Source organism: Microcaecilia unicolor, chromosome 6 (assembly GCF_901765095.1).
Source record: "Microcaecilia unicolor chromosome 6, aMicUni1.1, whole genome shotgun sequence".
In the NCBI taxonomy this organism is placed as follows: Eukaryota; Metazoa; Chordata; class Amphibia; order Gymnophiona; family Siphonopidae; genus Microcaecilia; species Microcaecilia unicolor.
In genome coordinates this window covers 47536953-47559824 of record NC_044036.1, presented here as the reverse complement: position 1 = coordinate 47559824, position 22872 = coordinate 47536953, and the positions used below count along the sequence as shown (strand labels likewise).

At 42.5% G+C, this 22872-nt stretch overlaps 1 protein-coding gene across 1 annotated transcript in view; it reads right to left on the bottom strand.

The window, feature by feature from the left end:
* Nucleotides 1-3791: 3791 nt before the first annotated feature.
* CTH (cystathionine gamma-lyase) overlaps nucleotides 3792-22872 on the bottom strand; it is a 69693-nt gene continuing 50612 nt past the window's right edge. The window contains exons 11-12 of the mRNA XM_030206024.1: nucleotides 7703-7841; nucleotides 3792-4349 (exon numbers count right to left, since the gene is read on the bottom strand). Of these exons, the coding sequence (XP_030061884.1) occupies nucleotides 4323-4349; nucleotides 7703-7841 (166 nt within the window). The 3' untranslated portion in view covers nucleotides 3792-4322. The remainder of the gene's footprint in view (nucleotides 4350-7702; nucleotides 7842-22872) is intronic.

Sequence of the window (22872 nt, the reverse complement as noted above, 5' to 3'; positions counted from 1 at the left end):
CTTAATATGTAATACTTGGTAGCAATAATGAAACAGTGATGAAATATTCACATAGCAAGCAGCCTGAGGCAACAGATTTATTTTCTACTGAACATAATTAACTTTGTATGAACTTGGCAGCTAATAGTGTGCTGAACTGGACAATGTTCAAACTACTACAGCGGGAAGTCTTTTGGACGTATTAGCTTATGTCAGTGGAACCCACGGAACTAAATACCCACTTACACTGGGGATGTTATTTATAAACAAATGACAGTAGATATCCGGGAACGGAGCTGTTAAAAGGTATGAGCACCATGTTGAACAGTTATGGCTAGTGTACAAGGAGAGAAAGACGCGAGTAAGCGCCAGAGCATGATTTATGGTTATATATATCACTTAGCTAAGAGGCTGAAATAATCTATTGTCCTTATAATTCAGACCTGCAGATAAATCCAGACCCCTCGACGAAGCCGAGGCGAAACAGGCACATTCATGCCGACTTCCACCCTATTCTATAATGGCAATTTCACATGCATTATGGAATTGGCACTTTGTGCCCATATTTCTGGCACCTAATTTTTGGTGCCCTTTGTAGAATCAACCCCATGTCACAGCACGATTCGAGCCTTATTTTGTCTAATTCTCAGTCCATTGCTGTAACCACAAGGACATGCCCCCCCATCCCATGAAGGATGCACTCATCAAGGATTGATATCCTTTACCCTTGCACTAGACTGATCTCTGCCCATTACTTCCAGTAGTATTGAGTTACGGTTAGTTCTAGCTTGTGTTCTGAATTTAGCTTTCAACAAATAGTTTTTATGAGCCCATATATTTTTATGTAAGATTGTAGCGTTCAAGTTTGTACATTTCAAATGTGCATGCGTTACAGAAGAAACAGATGTGTTAACAGCCAAAGAGACTCATTTTGTATCTAACCTGGCTCAGTGCTAAGTATTCTGCCCCCCCCCCTCCAGAAACAGAGTGTAGAAGCTTCCCAAACCATGGGTATGAACCTTAAATGGAGTCACAAAACCCACATTTTAAGGTCATGACCTGGGTGGGTTCTGTACAGGTACAGTCAGTCACAAACAGAAGGTGCATCATTATTCTGCATCTCTGGGGGGGGGGGGGGGGGGGGTCACAGAATGTTATTTGGGTGCTATCATGGAGTCACAGCCACAAAAACATTGACCAGCACTCACTAACTTCTAAAACATGACAGGCCTACAATCAGTTTTGAGCAGATTTTTGTATAGATTAGTTCAACTATTATTTTGAGTCATTCAGAACTTTAATAACAGGAAAAATCTGCTGATTGCATCTGTAGTAGCTGGAATAGTTAAGATTTTACTGTATGCTTGGAAAAAGAAAGAAGACACTGAAGAGGAACAATATATTTACGTTACATTTTTGCAACATCATACCCAAGTGGTGGTAATTAATGGCGTGAATTCCTAGCTTTTTGGAAATATGCAAAAACACCCACTAATGGTAATTAATTTTTTTTACGACCTACCAATAAGGTCTGAAGTAGTGTACGGTTTCATTTTCTCAACTCATAGCTAATAGTTTATTTGGATAACCTTTTTCCCAAGACTCTAGAGGAGAAACTCAGTTACTTGAACTGTAATGACAAGTACAGTGACTTGCAAAAGTCTTCACACCCTTGTACATTTTTTCATATTCTGCTGTCTACAAAATACAATTCACTACATCTTTATACACAGGAGCTTGTTTTACTGATCTACACAACATAGCAATCTACCCTTTCAACATGAAAGAACAATTATAGCAATGTTCAAAAACTAAGAATAGGAAACCAAAATGTCTTGATTGCATAAGTCTCCCCACCCCTGAATTCAATATTTGGTGAAAACTCCTTTTTGCAGCAATAACAGCCATGAGTCATTTGGGATAAGTGTCAACCAAATTTCCACAGAAGAACAGGGTCATCTGTGCCCATTCTTCTTGGCAGAATAGCTCAAGCTCGATGCAGAAAATTCATTAAAAAGTCAAACAGGGAAACAACTAAAGCAAACAAGAGCAGTTTAACTGATTTGGAATAAGAACGTAGAATTCTTCAGAAGCTGAAGACCAGGAACTGGTACTAGTTGGGAAACCAGAATCAAGAAATGGAAATGGAAGGAAGACTCCCTCAGAAGACATAATGGAGAAGTACCTTATCTAAATTACTCTACCTAAAGCTGTCAGTTTTCTAAGAAGATGCCACCTATCACCAGTTTGTTAGATTTGCTCTCTCTGAGGATCATAGTGTCAGAGAGGGCTAATAAAATGGCATCCAAGGTGGAGATGTATCATTATGAACCTGCATAAATAAAGGTTTGGATAGCGCATCTATAAGTTATGCACCTGTTCAGGACATTGACTTGTCCCTACTGTTACTACCATACAGCGGTGTAGCTACAGGGGGCCTTGGGGGCCTGGGATCCCAAATTGGATCTGGAGCCCCTGGTTTGGCTGGTGGGGGTCCCAAACCCCCGCCACCTGTAACCTTTCTCCAGCGCTGATATCAGTACATTGCCTGCCCTGCTTCCTCTCACGTCCCGTGCTTGCTTAGTTTTACTCTAATTCATTCCCTTCCCCACCCAGGAACAGTCCTGACTCCTGGCTGTTGCAGGAATACAGAGACATCTAACAGGTAATGTTATCAAGGTACTCATGGGTAAATGATCAAATTCCCTGTGCTGTTCTGAACAGTACTCTAAAAGACGCACCAGAACAGCGTGGAGAAATAAAGCCCCGATCAAAACTAATAGCGCACATAAATTTGCATAGTATTAGTTTTGATCATTGGGGAACTTCTGCAGGAGGATTATTATTTGACAGGTTTGGGACCGGTGGACCTCCAAACCCCCTTACCCACCCCCGCACACAAGGTGCTGGAGGTCCAATGAACCTCCACCTGGATATAAGAGGCTGGGAGTCTGGTGGACCTCCAGCCCCCAACCATCCAATGCAAAATAGTTTCCCTGGTGGCCCAGTGGGCACCACCCCCACCCTACCCCAATGGTCTAGTGCCTCCCAAGCACTGGTGGCTTAGTGCTCCCCCAAACCCTCCTGCTGTACCTTTTGAAGCAGGAGAAGAAGTAACACTCCCTCCTGTGAGTGCCACCTTCAAAATGGTGTCGCCCTGCCCGGTGCATCCTGGGATGCACCAGGCAGGGCAGGGTGCCGCCATTTTGAAGACAGTGCTCACAGGAGGGAGTGCTACTCCCTCCTCCTGCTTCAAAGAGTATGTGGGAGACTGGGGGGGGGGGGCACTAGGCCACCTTTTCTGAGGGGGGAAGCCTGTAAGCATGCAAATGTATGCTGGACAGGACTCTGCATTCCTTCCCAATGCTCCACAAAACAAAATGCCAGCTCTCATAGGGTTTGCTGCAGGACCAGCACCAATGTTTGGCTTGATATACTGCTTTTCTGTAGTTTCAAAGCAGTTTACATAGTATATGCAACTACTTATTTGTACTTGGGGCAATGGAGGGTTAAATGACTCCCCAGTCACAAGGAGCTGCAGTGGGAATTGAACCCAGTTCCCCAGTATCAAAGTCTGCTGCAGTAACCACTAAGCTACTCCTCCACTCCTACTGCCCTGTTTCGCATACATTTGCATGCTACTTGCGCTCAGAGCCAGCAAGTTTGTTTTACACGCGCTTGCAGGCTCTGATCATACGGCAAAGGCAAACATGAGCACTAGTCTGGCGCTAATGGCCTCTAGCACCCGCGTTTGTCTTTGATCGTCGGCCCATCGGTCAGCCTGAAAAATCTATAGCATCGTGCACACACAATGAATGTTATAAAGTTTATTCATAATTGGCATTTTGTTTCAGTAAAATAAAATTTTATGGGAAATATTATAGCCACTAAGTGAAATGCTCCCTTAGATTTCATTACATTAGCCACATTTCATCCCATAAAACCTTTAACAGCACAATTAAAGATCTAACTAACTAATCAAAACATAGAAATGTGTTCATTCTGTAGCACAGTCATGTCAATAACTGTCCCTGCAGATGACTGGCCATAAGAATTACAAAAAAAAAAAATTTTCATTTCTGTTTATGGTACTACTAAACAAATGAGTAAGGGAAGGAAACCAGCAGATTTTGCCCTCAGATGTCAACGTGGCCAGATTAGTTACTGAAAAAGAGAACTACTTAGATAAAGGGAAGCTAATTTAAATAGACTTCCCAGTGTCATAGCGACACAAAAAGTTCATTCTTAGCATTAAGTTCCTGGTGGCTTCATCATGGTCCATCCTTTGAAAAGATAGTCTTCTCAGATAGCAGCAGTGTTCATCAGTGTCACATCTCAGGATTCTAGTTACGAGCTGTAAACTCTGGGTGCTGTGTTAAAAGAGACATGAAAGCGAATGGGGAGGGGTTAAAAAAAAAAAAAAGAGAAGGTAAATGATACTGATTTAACAGTTAAGGGAAAGGGAAATGGGACTTGATATACTGTCTTTCTGTGGTATTTTGCAACTACATTCAAAGCGGTTTATATATATACAGGTACTTATTTTGTACCTGGGGCAATGGAGGGTTAAGTGACTTACCCACAGTCACAAGGAGCTGCAGTGGGAATCGAACCCAGTTCCCCAGGATCATAGTCCACTGCACTAACCACTATGCTACTCCTCCAGTAGCAACAGTGCATGTAGAAGCCTGCCCTTGCAGATCAGCAATGTGGCTGCGCAGGCTTCTGTTTCTGTGAGTCTGCATACGTGCAGGACATCAGACTCACAGAAACAGAAGCCTGCACAGCCGCGTTGCTGATCTGCAAGGGCAGGCTTCTACATGGAATGTTGCTAGTAGAATAGTAACATTCCATGTAGAATCTCAAATAGGGAAATGGAAATGGGACTTGATATACTACTGCCTTTCTGAGGTTTTTTGCAACTACATTCAAAGCAGTTTACATACATTCAGGTACTTATTTTGTACCTGGGGCAATGGAGGGTTAAGTGACTTACCCACAGTCACAAGGAGCTGCAGTGGGAATCGAACCCAGTTCCCCAGGATCAAAGTCCACTGCACTAACCACTAGGCTACTCCTTAAGTTGCTGTTATCCTGTTTATTACGGTAAAGAGAATAGCAAACTTGGAAAACTGTTCAATACACATTGTTAAGATTTTAACAAATTATAAACATAATTGGAAAAAAATGAGGCATGTAAACATAACTAGGATTATATGTGTTTTCCAATTCCAGCTCACTATTTCAAATCCTGCCATCTACAGGTCATAAAGATGGCAAATCTATAATGGGGTGCTTACATTTACATGTGCATTCCGCACATAAACATACAGAATACTGACCATGACACGTGCATGTGCATATTTATACATGTAAATGTCAATATTCCCAATGTAAGAAATAAGCATCACCACACTGGGACAGACCAAAGGTCCATCTTGCCCAGCACCCTGTCTCCAACAGTGGCCCATCCAGGTCACAATCACCCGACAAGATCCATGGAGCAAAGCATTTTGTACTGCTTTTCCCAGGAATAGTGGATTTTTCCCTACGTCCATTTAATAACATTCTATGGCCTTTTCCTTCAGGAAGCCGTCCAAACCTTTCTTAAATTCTGCTAAGCTAACCGCCTTAACCACATTCTCCGGCAACGAATTCCAGAGTCGAATTACGCGCTGAGTAAAGAACATTTTTCTCTTATTTGTTTTAAACTTACTGCACTCCAGCTTCATCGCATGCCCTTGTCCTAGTATTTTTGGAAAGCGTAAACAGACGCTCCACATCTATCTGTTCCACTCCACTCATTATTTTATATACCTCTATCATATCACCCCTCAGCCACCTTTTCTCCAAGCTGAAGAGCCCCAGCCGCTTTAGCCTTTCCTCATAAGAAAGTCATCCCATCCCCTTAATCATCTTTGTCGCCCTTCTCTGCACCTTTTCTAATTCCACTATATCTTTGTTGAGGTGCGGCGACCAGAATTGTAAAATGAGTTTATCTTGTTGGGAAGACTGGATGGACCATTCAGATCTTTATCTGCCGTCATTTACTATGCTATGATATGCTACAAGAGGAGCATACACAAGGGCAGGGTTGCCACTTACAGAATATTATAAGTTACATGTGTACTTGCCACATCTATGTTTATGGCTGGTGTAACTACAGATGTCTAGAGTTTAGGCACACCAATGCCAGGTTACTCAAAGCTGGGCACATAGATAGGCTCTCAGTGCATGGCATCAGGGCACCTAAAGTGAGGTGTCCACTTAAAGAATTACCTCCAAAATGCAGTAAACAAAAATAAATAAATAAATAAAAGTGGCAATGGTGCTCCTAGAGATGGCAGGAGCCACCCTCAAGGTAAGTCATTTCTTGACCTGATTGGGAATGGAGGAAGAAGTTGGAGACGAATCTGATATTTTCTAGTAGTCTTTGCATCCGGTCTTTATACATGTTTTTTTTTTGGGGGGGGGGGGGAGGGGGTTGTCTGTTTTTCATTCAAACTATTTTTAACAAAGTTTAAGAAGAATCTTTGTAGATTTGTGTGTTTTATTAATCAAGAAAGACATGATGAAGGGAATTCTATAAACGGCACCCAAAACTTGTTGCTGGAAAAATCAGCACTAAGCGCAATTCTATAAAGAGCACATGCTCATTATAGAATCGTGCTTAGTGTCGATTCCTATGCCTAACTTTAGGCGCCAGATTTACACCTGCTGAAACCTGGTATAAATGCTGGTGTCCAAGGGCCTCTTTTATCAAGCCACGCTAGTGGTTCCCGGTGCACTAATGCCAACAAAACCCATTCACTTTCAACAGAATCAGTCAGCATCGCTGCACGGGAACCAGTTTGATAAAAGAGGCCTCAAGTTAGGTGTGCTGAGGCTTACGTGCGCAACTTTTCAGAAAGCGCCTGACACTCCCATGGCCACACCCTGTTTTGAGGTACATGCTAGTAGAGTTAAGCAGGGGCATAGCTACGTGGGGCCACGGGGGCATGGGCCCCCTTAGATTTGGCCTCCTAGTGCCAACCCTCCCCCGCCGCCGCCCCAGTTGGGTACCTTTTCTGGAGGGGGTCCCCAACCCCCGCCAGCTGAAGTCCTCTTCTGCGGCGAGGCCGTGTTGCTGATCTGCAAGGGCAGGCTTCTGTTTCTGTGAGTGACTGACATAAACAGAAGCCTGCCCTTGCAGATCAGCAACACGGCCGCGCCGCAGAAGAGGACTTCGGCTGGCGGGGGTTGGGGACCCCGGCCAGAAAAGGTACCTGACTGCGGCAGCGGGGGAGGGTTGGCGGCGGTGGGAAGAGGGGGTCTAAAGGGTTGGCACTGGGAGGGTCAAAGGTGGTGGTAGCAGCGGGGAGGTAAAAAATGGCGGGGGGTCGGCAGCACCAAGGGGGGGGGGGGGGGCTAAAATGTGCCCCCTCACCTCAGGCTCTGGAACCCCCTCCCGCCAAAGTCTGGCTATGCCCCTGGAGTTAAGCACCCTGCCTCATAGAATAGCACATAGACAGATGTGTGTGCAAATTTTAAAAAAGTGCCAATTAACTTCAATAACTGATTGTTACCACCTGATTACTGATAGTTAAGGGCTTGTTACTTGTTACTCAATTAATTTGCGCGCGTATCTTGGGTGCGTGCAAAAATCTGGGCACCATATATAGAATCTGGGGGGACGTGTGCAGAACAGACACTCCTCCTCCCCAAATATATAAACGCAACTTACTGCAGCTTTCAGAGCTTGATCGAGGTCTTCAATGATGTCGTCTATATCCTCCAGACCAATAGACAGGCGGATGAGGGTGTCACTGATACCCAGGACTTTTCTGTCCTCCTCCGGAACAGACGCATGGGTCATGATACCCCTGACAGGAGAGAAAGATTAGATTTTGCTTTAGAAATAATGAAAACAAAATATGAAGAAAACAATGACATGAAAGAAATTTCTCTGGCCCAACAATGGCAATTACTAGTTATCAACACTATGCAAAGAAATGAAAACTGAGAGTTGTAACACTGCTCAGTTACCTTCATATAAAAAATGCATCACAAATCTCCCTTCCACATTAATTGAAGTGAATTGGATTGAATTTTGCTTGGGTCATGACTTTTTATAGTAGAACTTGTACTCGTGTGTGTTATTTAATAATAATAAACAATAATAATAACAGAATTTGTTGTCCACCATGCCTATTCAGTTCTAAATGGGATACAACAAAAGAGGCCAGAACATATCTGAAAGTTATATAAGTAACAGTAACAAGATGATAAGCAGACAACATAAATTACCCTTGGGAAAAGACCAGCCATCAATCCTGTTCCTATTCTGACTGAATCATATATTTATAAAGTAAAAACGTTTTAATCCTTCTTCTAAAGTCCCTATAATTGACTGAAAGACATATGGCTTGACAAATGTTCTTATCTAGTCTCGCCATATTAAAAGATAGTAAGAGTTCCAAGATTTTTGTCCTCTTTCTTCCTTGCAGTGTTGGGTAACCAAAAGGATTATACGTGATCATCCTGTGCACCCTAATTTTATCCATAAACATAACATGTCCAAAGATCAGGGCTTTTTTTGAGGGGGTACTGAGTACCGGCACCTTTTCCATTGTCTGCTAAAATTGACCCATGGAACCCAAGTTTTAATGATAGAACCCAGGCTCTCAACACCAATTCTGCCTTGTCATAGATTCTGTGACTGGTTGCAGGGGGCCTGGCTATTATGGGGTGGGTCCCTCAGTGATCACCCCACTCCTGAAAGGTGGCTTACCATTTGAGTACCTGCACCTTTTTTGCTAGAAAAACACACTGCCAAAGATATAACCTGGGGCTAGACCAAATAGGATTTTATAAAGGATACAGTAGAATTTAATTTGTACCCCAGCATCCATAAGTAGCCAGTATAATAATTTATAATAATCAGAATTGCTGTCATATTTTTTTAGTAAAAAAAAATCAATCTGAGAGCAGTGTTCTCTATCGACTGCAATTTCTTCAACATCTGCTTAGAACAACCGAGATACAATTAGATTATTGTAATATTGTGTGATAGAAAAAGCACCTGGACCAATAATCTAAATTGAGCCATAGTAAAAAAAAAAAAAAAAGTTTTTTTACTCGTCTACATTTTCTCATTAGAAAACATTTTTCGTAATCAAACTATTAACCTGGGAGTGAAAAGTTAGCGATTGAGCGATAATAATCCCCAGAATTTTTATTTTGTTAGCTCATATGCGTGTTGATTAATTGTAAAAGATGTCAGCAGTAGATCTGGATTGCAATCAAACAATAGAAATTTTGTTTTTTTCAGTATTTAGTTTTAACTTAAATTTTAGCATCCATGATTCAATAAGATTTATACACTATTCATAGTTCCAATTTCTATAAGCAATGAAAAGCGAAGTGGGATAAGAACAGTAATGTCATCATATAAATATAGGTTTGAAAGCCAGCCCCATTTAATTTGTGACCCAATAAATGCAGAAACGCATTGAACAGTACAGGTGATAATAGGGAGCCCTGTGGAACTCCACAAGGGTTCCGCCAACATTCAGACAAACTATCATGTAATCTGACTCTATACATAAGTACATAAGTAATGCCACACTAGGAAAAGACCAAGGGTCCATCGAGCCCAGCATCCTGTCCATGACAGCGGCCAATCCAGGCCAAGGGCACCTGGCAAGCTTCCCAAACGTACAAACATTCTATACATGTTATTCCTGGAATTGTGGATTTTTCCCAAGTCCATTTAGTAGTGGTTTATGGACTTGTCCTTTAGGAAACCGTCTAACCCATTTTTAAACTCTGCCAAGCTAACCGCCTTCACCACGTTCTCTGGCAACGAATTCCAGAGTTTAATTATGCGTTGGGTGAAGAAACATTTTCTCCAATTTGTTTTAAATTTACTACACTGTAGTTTCATCACATGCCCCCTAGTCCTAGTATTTTTGGAAAGCATGAACAGACGCTTCACATCCACCTGTTCCACTCCACTCATTATTTTATATACCTCTATCATGTCTCCCCTCAGCCGTCTCTTATCCAAGCTGAAAAGCCCTAGCCTCCTTAGTCTTTCTTCATAGGGAAGTCGTCCTATCCCCGCTATCATTTTAGTTGCCCTTCGCTGTACCTTTTCCAATTCTACTATATCTTTCTTGAGATGCGGCGACCAGAATTGAACACAATACTCAAGGTGTGGTCGCACCATGGAGCGATACAACGGCATTATAACATCCTCACACCTGTTTTCCATACCTTTCCTAATAATACCCTACATTCTATTTGCTTTCCTAGCCGCAGCAGCACACTGAGCAGAAGGTTTCAGTAAAGTATCGACAACGACACCCAGATCCCTTTCTTGGTCCATAACTCCTAACGTGGAACCTTGCATGACGTAGCTATAATTCGGGTTCTTTTTTCCCCACATGCATCACCTTGCACTTGCTCACATTAAACATCATCTGCCATTTAGCCGCCCAGTCTTCCAGTCTCGTAAGGTCCTTCTGTAATTTTTCACAATCCTGTCGTGAGTTAACGACTTTGGATAACTTTGTGTCATCAGCAAATTTAATTACCTCGCTAGTTACTCCCATCTCTAAATCATTTATAAATATATTAAAAAGCAGTGGTCCTAGCACAGACCCCTGAGGAACCCCACTAGCTACCCTTCTCCATTGTGAATACTGCCCATTTAATCCCACTCTCTGTTTCCTATCCTTCAGCCTGTTTTTCATCCACAATAGGACATTTCCTCCTATCCCATTACCCTCCAATTTCCTCTATAGCCTTTCATGAGGTACCTTGTCAAACGCCTTTTTGAAAATCCAGATACACAATATCAACCGGCTCCCCTTTGTCCACATGTTTGTTTACTCCTTCAAAGAATTGAAGTAAATTGGTCAGACAAGATTTCCCCACACAAAAACCATGCTGACTTGGTCTCAGTAATCCATGTCCTTGGATGTGCTCTGTAATTTTGTTTTTAATAATAGCCTCTACCACTTTCCCCAGCACCGACGTCAGACTCACCAGTCTATAATTTCCCGGATCTCCCCTAGTACCTTTTTTGAAAACTGGCGTTACATTGGCCACCCTCCAATCTTCCGGTACCATGCTCGATTTTAAGGATAAATTGCATATCACTAACAGTAGCTCCGCAAGCTCATTTTTCAGTTCTATCAGTTCTCTAGGATGAATACCATCCAGTCCAGGAGATTTGCTACGCTTCAGTTTGCTGAACTGCCCCATTACTTCCTCCAGGTTTACCGTGAAGTCAGTAAGTTTCTCTGACTCGTCCGCTTGAAATACCATTTCCGACACCGTTATCCTACCCAAATCTTCCTCGGTGAAGACTGAAGCAAAGAATTCATTCAATCTCTCCGCTACGTATTTGTCTTCCTTGATTGCCCCTCGGTCATCCAGCAGCCCAACCGATTCTTTTGCCAGGTTCCTGCTTTTAATATACCAAAAAAAATGTTTACTACGTTTCTTTGCCTCTAATGCTATCTTTTTTCGTAATCCCTCTTGGCCTTCTTTATCTGCGCCTTGCATTTGCTTTGACACTCCTTATGCTTCTTCTTGTTATTTTCAGACGGTTCCTTCTTCCATTTTCTGAAGGCGTTTCTTTTAGCCCTAATAGCTTCCTTCACCTCACTTTTCAACCACGCTGGCTGTCTTTTGGACTTCCGTCTTTCTTTTCTAATTCACGGAATATGTTTGGCCTGGGCCTCCAGGATGGTATTTTTGAACAGCGTCCATGCCTGTTGTACAGTTTTTACCCTCTCAGTTGCCCCCCTAAGTTTTTTTTTTCACCGTTCTTCTCATTTTATCATAGTCTCCTTTTTTAAAGTTAAACGCTAACGTATTTGACTTCCTGTGTATAGTTACTTCAAGGATGATATCAAAACTGATCATATTATGATCACTGTTATCAAGCGGCCCCAGTACCATAACGTCCCTCACCAGATTATGCGCTCCACTAAGGACCAAGTCTAGAATTTTTCCTTCTCTCGTCGGCTCCTGCACCAGCAGCTCCATAAAGCTGTCCTTGATTTCATCAAGGAATTGTACCTCTCTAGCGTGTCCTGATGTTACATTTACCCAGTCTATATTTGGATAATTTAAGTCACCCATTATTATCACATTGCCCATTTTGTTTGCGTCTCTGATTTCTTTTATCATTTCTGCATCTACCTGCTCATCCTGGCGAGGTGGACGGTAGTACACTCCTATCACCGTCCTTTTCCCTTTTATACATGGAATTTCAACCCACAATGATTCAAAGGTGTGATTTGTGTCCTGCTGAATTTGTAATCTATGTGAGTCAAGGCTCTCGTTAATATACAATGCTACCCCCTCCACCAGTCCGGTCCACCCTATCACTACGATATACTTTGTACCCCGATATGACAGTGTCCCAATGGTTATCCTCCTTCCACCAGGTCTCAGTAATGCCTATTATATCCAATTTTTCGTTTAGTGCAATATATTCCAACTCTCCCATCTTATTTCTTAGACTCCTAGCATTTGCATATAGACATTTCAGAGTATGTTTGTTGTTCTTATTTGCATGATGCTTAGTACCTGACACTATTGATTTGACATCTTTTGTCTGATCTTTAGTTGTATTTAAGGGCACCTTGTCTACCACGGTCTGTTGTGCAACCTCACTATCCAGAAACCCTATCTTCCCTGTTTGTGAGGTATCTTTGCAAGATACCTTATCCCGAACCATGCGCTTTTGAGCGACTGTCGGCCTTTCCCCCATTTCTAGTTTAAAAGCTGCTCTATCTCCTTTTTAAATGCCGACGCCAGCAGCCTGGTCCCACCCTGGTTAAGTTGGAGCCCATCCTTTCGGAATAGGCTCCCCCTTCCCTAGAATGTTGCCCAGTTCCTAACAAATCTAAAACCCTCCTCCCTGCACCATCGTCTCATCCACGCATTGAGACTCCGAAGCTCTGCCTGTCTCTTGGGCCCTGCGCATGGAACAGGTAGCATTTCAGAAAATGCTACCCTAGAGGATCTGGATTTGAGCTTACTACCTAAGAGCCTAAATTTGGCTTCCAGAACCTCTCTCCCACATTTTCCTATGTCATTGGTACCCACATGTACCAAGACAGCCGATTCCTCCCAGCACTATCTAAAATCCTATCTAGGTGACGTCAAAGTCAAATAGACAGGAGATACTGGAAAGCATTAGATGGATGGGGATGGGGGTTGGGAACAGAGAGAGGAGAGAGGGGGAAATGCTGGAATGCGTTATGCAAAAAGGAGAGATGGGGCACAGACTGGATGGAAGGGAAAGAAGGGGCAGGCTGCAGATGGAAGGGGCAGAGAAAGCGGGCAGACACCATATGAAAAGTGGGAGAGGGCAGACACAGGATAGAAGAGAGAAAGGGCAGTCAGTGGATGGAAGGGGCAGAGAAAGCATTCAGACGCTGGATAGAAGGGAGAGAGTGAAGAAAAGATAAGGAAAGCAGAAACCACAGACAACAAAGGTAGAAAAATTGTTTATTTACTTGCTTTAGGATAAAGTAGTATTGTAGCTGTGGTGATAAGCAGAAAATTAAAATAGATATCTTTTTATTGGACTAATTTTAATACATTTTTTACTAACTTTCAGAGACCAAAATCCTCATCCTCGGGTCAGGACAGGATATCATAACAATTAGCCTCAAGCTAATGTATTAAATAAATCAAATTAGTTAGGTGCAAATGATTAATGTGTCTGTATGCCATGTGTTTGATAGTGCAGAAAATGAGCCATACTGTGGCTGCAGATCATCCCAACTGCTCAAAGAAATGGCTCACAGCATGGACAAAAAAGTAAGCATTTATATTTGAAAACAGCTGCTTTTACATACATGGGGCCCTGTTTACTAAGGTGCGCTAGCGTTTTTAAGAATTTTGGTTACCTGTGTGTAGATGCAGGAGGTATTTCTCTACACTTAATAAATATCCTTATAAAAATGGCCTTTGTAGCAATGGCCATATGGTGTCCATATGGTACATCACCAGTTCTCACTGTCAGCCATTTTTATGGCAAAACGTGACAGGAACTTATTGGGCAAAGGGTGTATGCTTATTAGTTTTATGATTTTGTACTTTTTATCACCAGGCAATGAGAAAAATCTGGAGTCTATGGCTAAACTGACAGTGTCAGGGCAAGCGAAACCTCAACATCCTAATATCAAACCTAGAGACAAATCTTGAAAACTGTTCTAGTCACACCCCCATGAAAAGAGGGAGAAAGAGGATGTACAAAGACATCTATTCAGCAAACGACTCTTCAAATGTGGACACCACTGGTAACAAGTGATATTGTATGCAAAGGTGATTTGGGGCAAACTTTGAGGCAGAAAGGAGGCCATGTGTAAAACTTTTAATCTCTTTTCAAGCCATGAAAGATACACTTTAGATCACAGAGAATGCTGATATTGGGACCAAGACATGTAATAACTAAGATTAGAAAAAAGGAGAGTCCAACCCTTGACTATATTGGAACTGATCCCATGTTATATCAAGCTTGCTACAAACCGAAAAAGTACAAGGAGACTTCCAAGTTTCTTTATTATTTACTACCCTGCCCTACGGAGGCCGTCAAAGCAGTTTACAAACTAAAAAAGGAAGAGACAGAGAGAAAGGGAAGACAAAAATTCAAGGACGATGACATGACATGAAAGGAAGGGGAGAAATACAATGCTGATAGTAAAAAGGATGGGGTAAAACAGAAGGAGTGCTCTGTGTTAATGGACTGCCCGGACCAGGCAATCTGAAAGAGTCAATGAAAAACTTCAACAAAGAGATGAGTTTTAAGTTCCGCTTTAAAATTTGATAGTATGGGTTGTAACCGTAATGATCTTGGGAGAGTATTCCAGAGAAGGGCCTTGCACTGAGAAAATAGAGTTTCTAGTGTGTTCATGAAAGAGAACATGATGGCTCAGAATGGCAAGTTGATTCTGCAGTGCAGCTCTAAGTGTTCTATTAGGGCAATATGGAATTAGAAGCTGAGAGAGGTACTGTGGTTCATGATCGGATAACGTCTTGAATACCAGAAGCAAAATTTTAAATTTAATAGGGTAAGCAATAGGGCAACCAGTGAGCTTCCTTAAGGTGTGATGTAATGTGATCATATTTCCTAAGCTTGTTGGCCAGCCTAATTGCAATATTCTGTATAATCTGAAGGCAGTGAATTTCTTTGACCTTGATTCATTGGTAGAGGGAGTTACTGTAGTGTAATTGGAATATGACTACAGAATGAGCTAAAATGTTAAGAGCTGAAGAAGACAATAAAGATTGTATTAGTGAATCGTATGAAGTTTGTAAAAGCAACTATGAAATACTCGAGAGATCTGTTGATGGAATGAGAGGTCAGAGTCCAGTAGGCCTCCAAGAATACAGGATTTATCTGCCTGAGGTACTGTAATTCCTGAAAGAAGAATCGGTATGGACAATTATAGATTAGCTCTTTTGGAGAACAGAACTACTATGGATTTTTCAGGGTTCAATACTAATTTGTTGTTATGGAGCCTGACTGTAATGGCAATAAGCTTGGTACTTAACCTTGTAATTTCAGTAGTATCACAGGTGTCTAAGGGATAAAGGATCTGTATGTCGTCTGCACAGACATACATCGTCAGATTAAAAGTTTGTCCTAGGGTTAAGAGAGGAGTCAAAAATATATTGAAAAGAGTTGATGAGAGGAGGGATCCTTGAAGACAGGGCCGTGCCAATGCGGTAAGCGGGGTAAGCACGGCAGGGGGGCGCCTGCCTTCGAGGGGTGCCGCTGTCCTGCCGTCCCCTGCCTTCCGCTCACTTGCAAAATCATTTACCTGAAGTTGTGATTCTCCTATCTCCCCTGCCCTCCTTTTCATGGCAAACCGGAAGTGAAAGCAACGCAGCAGTATTCATTGAGGCAGGCAGGCTCTTCAAGTTATTTGACAGAATGCAACCAGATTGCTATATATGTCTTTGGTTTGGGGATAACTCCTCACTCAGGGTGAGCTTCAGAGCTTGACCAGCATTCAAATTAAAGAGAACCTGAAATTTTAAAAGTGCTAAAAATAAGTTTTAAAAGTATTTGCATTAAATCTAATTGTAGAATTCAGGTGCTGAGTGTCTGTACTTGGTTGTCATATGCTCAGATTTGTTTAAATCATATGCAAATTAGTCCATTTTGGGGAGGTTCTCATTTGCATATTTATGGATAAAAAATGATGGAAATGTTTACAGCCTTAATGTTAGGTCATGGCTCTGATCAAAAATTTGAAGTTTGATCCAAAAACGAAGGGTTTATCTAGTGTTTTTGACTAAAAATTCCCATTACAGTGTCTGTATGTTAATCTGCATTCAAATAGAGCTCTCTGATTGGATGATCAGCTTCTGTTAGAAATCTGCCAGGAAGGGAACAAAGTGAGACAGCAACTGACCGTCGGTTTGGCCAAGAGAGACATGCAGCTGTAAGTTCCTGTGTGCGTTGACTGAAATTATAAAAGAGTGCCTGATTATGTGGTAAATGAGAAAATATGAGTGAAAAGAGGTTGGTGGAGATTGAAGTTTGAGGTTTCTCTAGTGAGAAAAGGATCTGAATATTTCAGGATTACTTGAAGTTTATGAAGAATAGAAAAGGGTGAATTTCAGTTTGAGTGTTTAAATCCTATAAGCTATATAAAGGCTAGGTAGATTTAAGTGACTGTAAGCAAGAAAACCTTAATATTTGATCTGAAATAAATATTTGATCTGAGATAGTTGATCAGAGATAAATGTTTGATCTGAATTATATCCTTTGGTGCAAAGGAGATTAGAAAAAGAATCTTTGGAAACTAAGAGGACTTTGCTCACATTTTGAATTAGCATTCCTATTTTGAGTTGGAAATCTTTGAAGTGTTATGAAAATACATTTTGCTTTAATGAAATTGTTAAACTTTAGAGTCAGAGACTTATCAATGAGGGATACATACAGTGCTATTTTTTCCTGAGGTCCGGCTTACTTGCCTGCTCCCTTTTGTTCCTGCTCTGCTAGACGGAGGGGGGGGGGGGCGCCAACTGATAGTCTGCAGGGGGGCACCAGAGACCCTAGGCATGGCCCTGCTTGAAGAACCCCCACTCCTGGCTTAAAAGGTGTAGATGTGAATCCGTTTAAAGTTACAGAATATGTGTGATTGGTGAGATATGATGTGAACCAATCCAGTAATACCTAGCATATGAGAATGATGTAGTAGAATGGCATGATCGACTATATTGAAAACCACTGAAATATCTAATGAGAGAAGTATTGATTTACATTGGGTCTAGTGTATAATGAAGAAATGTACTAATGTCTAGCAATGAAATTTCAGTACTGTGATGTTTCCTGAAGGCGGTTTGATTAGGATGAAGAGCCAAGGTTTTTGAAACAAAATCAAGGAGCTGTGAGTATACTACTGCCTCCACTATCTTAGATATAAATGGAAGGTTAGCAACTGACTGGTAATTGAGAGGTCATCGATTAATCCCGAGGAATCCTTAAGTTTAAGTCTGATAGCTGCAAACATCCAGAAGTCAGGGACCAACTCCAAAGATAGACTGTTAACAACCATAGTATAGATAACTGGAAGTAATGAGTCTAGTGAACGTTTTAGCAGAGTAGACGGAATTGGGTCAGTGGGAGCTGTGGTAGTTTTCACAGAAGTAATAAGGCAACCCAATTCAGGGGTTAAGGTATTCAATACATAGATGCAACGTTGCTCTTTATAATTTAACATTTTTTCTACATGATGTAGAAAAACCCTGGTGGGTTAAACAATGAGTTGGATTGGAATTCTTTGATGTAACTGGGGTTGGCTTTGGGTTCTGTCTGATTGGGTGGGGGTTTGGTGACTTAAGATATTTAAATACATGGTGCACGCCGCCATTGTAAACATGAAAGGTCTATGGTGCTCAAAGTTTGGTGAGTGCTATACAGAATGAGAGTAATAGTAATCGTACAGAAAAAGATTTTTTTTTTATTATTTTAATTGTGGACCAGTCCCTGACCCTGACACAGCTGATGCGAAACATGATGCATGTCAGATGATGGTTCCTCAGTTTACTAATTTAAGTCCTTAGCTTTAAGGTGTTTTATGAAAAATGCAAAAAAATGGGTTTATAAAAACTATATATATATATATATATATAAATTATAAGGTTTTCACTAAGTGTCAGTAGTCTATACAGGCCAGGGAGGAGGCTAGGCGAGCCAAGAGCAGTTTGCCCTTGTGAAACGAGTCGCCACTGAGGTCTGTGACTTACTCATTATGAAGGGAGTTTTTGCTTCTATGTAGCGTGAAAGTTTGGAGATGATGGGGTCATTATCTATTTGCAAGAATCAAAACAAATACGCAAAATTTCACTATTCAGCATCCAAAAGCCAAAAAGTGTATGTGCAAGTCAAACTAATGCAGCATAATTTACAGCAAGAGCTCTCACCTCTAGCCCTTTAGGACCATCAACAAGCCTAATTTTAAAAGTAGCCAAGCTCTGCAAATCACACTTGTTGTTCAATCATATATAGAGAAACAGCACCATTCACTTAAGCTTACTGCCTTTCTCACCCAAAAGAGACCTAAGACAGTTACAGCAATAATACAAGGACAATAACAAGCATAAAATACCATCATTTTGCAAATTAGGAACCACAGAATACATATACTAAACTCACTATCTGTATTCTAAATCTGCTATTCATGTGCATGGCCATGAGATGTGAAAACAGCATGTGTACATTTGGAAATGTAAAATATGCATGCTTTTACCTCCCGATAACAAAGAATACCTCTTTTCAACACAGCTAAGTAGTATGCATGCTGTGAAAACAACTTTAAAAATGTTATTTGAATTTGCTCACACCTTTTTCAGTAGTAGCTCAAGTTGAGATATTCAAGTATGGTGGGTATTTCCTTGTCCCTGAAGGGCTCACAATCTATTGTTGTACCAGAGGCAATGGGAGATTAAGCAGGGCTGCTGAGAGATAGAGCTGGGCCTGGGGCAGGGTCGCTGCAGCCTCCGCCACTCCCCCCACACTCCTCCCTCCACTAAGACAGCTGCTGCCCCTGCCCGCTTACTTTCCTGTATTTGCTTCTCCCTCAGTCTGTCACTTTCCTGTTCCTGTGTGCCAGAACCCGGATAGTCACCCAGGAGCACACACAGGAGCAGGAGACAGACCCAAGCACTGGGCCAACCTTGGAGGCCGGGCCTGGGGAACCTTGCGCCCCCCCCCCCCCCCCCCCTCGGCAGCCCTGAGGTTATGTGGTTTGCCCATGAACACAAAGTGAAACAGTGAGATTTGAACTGGCTGCATATGGGAATCGCTGCCACTGCCAGGTTTGGAACGTGATGAAACAGGTAAATGCCACGAAGAGGGAGATGCTGCACCTGAAGAGTGCCGCCTGAGGCCCCCACCTCAGGTAGTCTAATGCAGGGGCGTATCTGGACTCCGGCGGTAGGGGGGGCCAGAGCCAGAGGGAGGGGGCACATTTTAGCCCCCCACCCCGCCGCCGAGCCCCCGCCGCCGAGCCCCCACCGCCACCAATGACTCCACCCCCCTCCCGCCGCCAACCCTCCCCCGCTGCCGTTCTTACTTTTGCTGGCGGGGGACCCCAACCCCCGCCAGCCGAGGTCTGCTTCCACCCGCCGCAAAAACTTCTTCTTCAGCCGGCGGGGGACCCCAAACCCCCGCCAGCCGCCCCGCGGTGTTTAAAATTCATCTTCGGCCTCCGTGGCCATGCTGCTGTGATAGGCGCTGTTGAAATCCACTTCGGAGTCTGACGTCGTTGTACGTTGTACGTGCTGCGACGTCAGACTCCGAAGTGGATTTCAGCAGCGCCTATCACAGCAGCACGGCCACGGAGGCCGAAGATGAATTTTAAACACCGCGGGGCGGCTGGCGGGGGTTTGGGGTCCCCCGCCGGCTGAAGAAGAAGTTTTTACGGCAGCGGCAGGTGGAAGCAGACCTCGGCTGGCGGGGGTTGGGGTCCCCCGCCAGCAAAAGTAAGAACGGCAGCGGGGGAGGGTTGATGGCGGTAGGGGGGTCCAGGGCAAAATCTGCGGGGGCCCAGGCCCCTGAGGCCCCACGCAGATACGCCCCTGGTCTAATGGTCAAGGCCGCCCCTGACTGCACACATTTTAAGGGAACGCCCCTGACCTGCCCATGCACTTCCCATGGTCACATCCCCTTTGCAGATCCGCATGGAAACACGTATGCACTATTCCATAAATGGGCACGTAAATGTGTTTTCATGCGGATCTGCCATTTCTGCCCCAGTCAGCACCTTTCATCCATTAGCACACTTTTCCGTGCCGACAGTTCAGTGCAAAAATAGCACCTAATGTTCGGCACCATATATAGAATTCCCCTGTTTACATATAAAGTCAATCCCTTTCCCCTCTTTCTGTGTTAATTTTTTTTTCATATTTCTAGATATTAACATTCTATTGAACTGAACAAAAATCTTACAACCTGTAGTAATTCATCTATCAAGGTTTTTGCTGCCCTCTATTGGCCAGTTGAATATTAAAGCTCTTACACATAACAGATAAACATGTTCTGTAGGGAGAGAGGAATTCTGCAGATTTAGGAACTATTTACTGACCTGTACTAAGAGTTTCTGTTTAATGCGTGTGAACAGCTAACATTAATGCGCACTAAGGGGTCATTTTACTAAGCTGCGGTACAAGGGGGCCTACGCTAGTGTCAGTGCATGTTTTGACGCACATTGAGGCCCCCTTGTACCGCAGCGGGTAAAAGGCTGTCTCTTTTTAGCAAACCACTTGCCACAAAGCCGTTTTTTTGGGGTGGGAGGAACACTAACCAACACCCATTGAGATGGTGGTGATAAGGGCTCCCGCGCTAACCCGGCAGTAACCGAACAGTGCACGGCGATGCCCAAGTACCACCGGGTAGGCACCAGAAATGGTGAACGCTGGGGGAAATATTTCTTCACTCAACATGTAATTAAACTCTGGAATTCTTTCCCAGAGAATGTGGTAAAGGCGGTTAGCTTAGCAAATTTTTTAAAAGTTTTGGACGGCTTCCTAAAGGAAAAGTCCATAGACCATTATTAAATGGACTTGGGGAAAATCCACTATTTCTGGGATAAGCAGTATAAAATGTTTTGTACTTTTTTGGGATCTTGCCAGGTATTTGTGACCTGGATTGCCCACTGTTGGAAACAGGATACTGGGCTTGATGGACCTTTGGTCTTTCCCAGTATGGCAATACTTATGTACTTATGAGGTGCGGTTGCACCATGGAGCGATATAAAGGCATTATAATGTCCTCATTTTTGTTTTCCATTCCTTTCCTAATAATACCTAACATTCTATTTGCTTTCTTAGCTGCCGCCACACACTGAGCAAAGGGTTTCAATGTATCATCAACAATGACGTCTAGATCCTTTTCCGGATCGGTGACTCCTAATGTGGAACCTTGCATGACGTAGCTATAATTCGGATTCCTCTTTCCCACATGCATCACTTACTTGCTCACATTAAACGTCATCTGCCATTTGGATGGCCAGTCTCCCAGTCTCGTAAGGTCCTCTTGTAATTTTTCACAATCCTCTTTCGATTTAACAACTCTGAATAACTTTGTGTTGTCAGCAAATTTAATTACCTAACTAGTTACTCCCATCTCTAGATAATTTATAAATATGTTAAAAAGCAGCAGTCCCAGCACAAACCTCTGGGGAACCCCCACTATCTACCCTTCTCCATTGAGAATACTGACCATTTAACCCTACTCTCTGTTTTCTATCTTTTAATTGGTTTTTAATCCGAAATAGAACACTACCTCCTATCCCATGACTCTCAATTTCCTCTGGTGTCTTTCATGAGGTACTTTGTCAATGCCTTTTGAAAATCCAGATACACATCTTTATCATGTTTGTTCACCCCTTCAAAGAAATGTAGAGATTGGTGAGGCAAGATTTCCCTTCACTAAATGCATGTCGGCTTTGTCTCATTAATCCATGCTTTTAAATATGCTCTGTAATTTCAGGGATCAGTAACTCGCCCAAATCTTCCTCAGTGAAGACTGAAGCAAAGAATTAATTTAATCTCTCCGCTATGGCTTTGCCTTCCCTGAGTTCCCCTTTTACCCCTCAGTCATCTAGCAGTCCAACTGATTCTTTTGCCAGCTTCTTGCTTTTAATATACCTAAAAAAGTTTTTACTGTGTGTTTTTGCCTCCAACACAATCTTTGCCTTCCTTATCAGTGCTTTGCATTTGACCTGCCATTCCTTATGCTTTTTATTATTTTATGAATAAATCATCCTTGCACTGTATTTGTCTATAAAAAATCTTCAATGAGTAGTCCGATTTTGAAAATTTTTATTGAAACATTTTCAACTAATCACTAGAAAATCTTAAAACATCTTCACTCATATGATTTTCATTGTTTCAACATATATCAGACCCACACCCTTAAATGGCACTAATTTGGATTTACATGCACATCTGCCTATGTTGCTATTCTATAACAGTCCATGCCCAAAATGTCTCACATGCAGCCCAAAAGAGGATATTCCATATATTTAGGTGCAGTGCTATAGAATACCAGGGTTATGCACTCAACTTGCACGCCAGGATTTACACTAGGTTTCAGCTGGCATAAGTCCTCACACCCAAAGTTGGTGCACAGGAATCTGCTCTAAACGCTGTTCTATCAAGGGTGATCAACCCATAGTGTCCTTTATAGAAGAGTGTAGCTTGATTAATAAAGGGGAGGCACTTTCAAAATGAGAGATTTTGTATATGAACCTGGCTGCAGTGTTTTGAGCTGCTTGGAGTTTTTTCGACAGTACTTTAGAACTGACTCTACATCAGCAGCTCCTGTTCTAAAACATTGTGGAAACTGACACATCCTGACCTGGACAT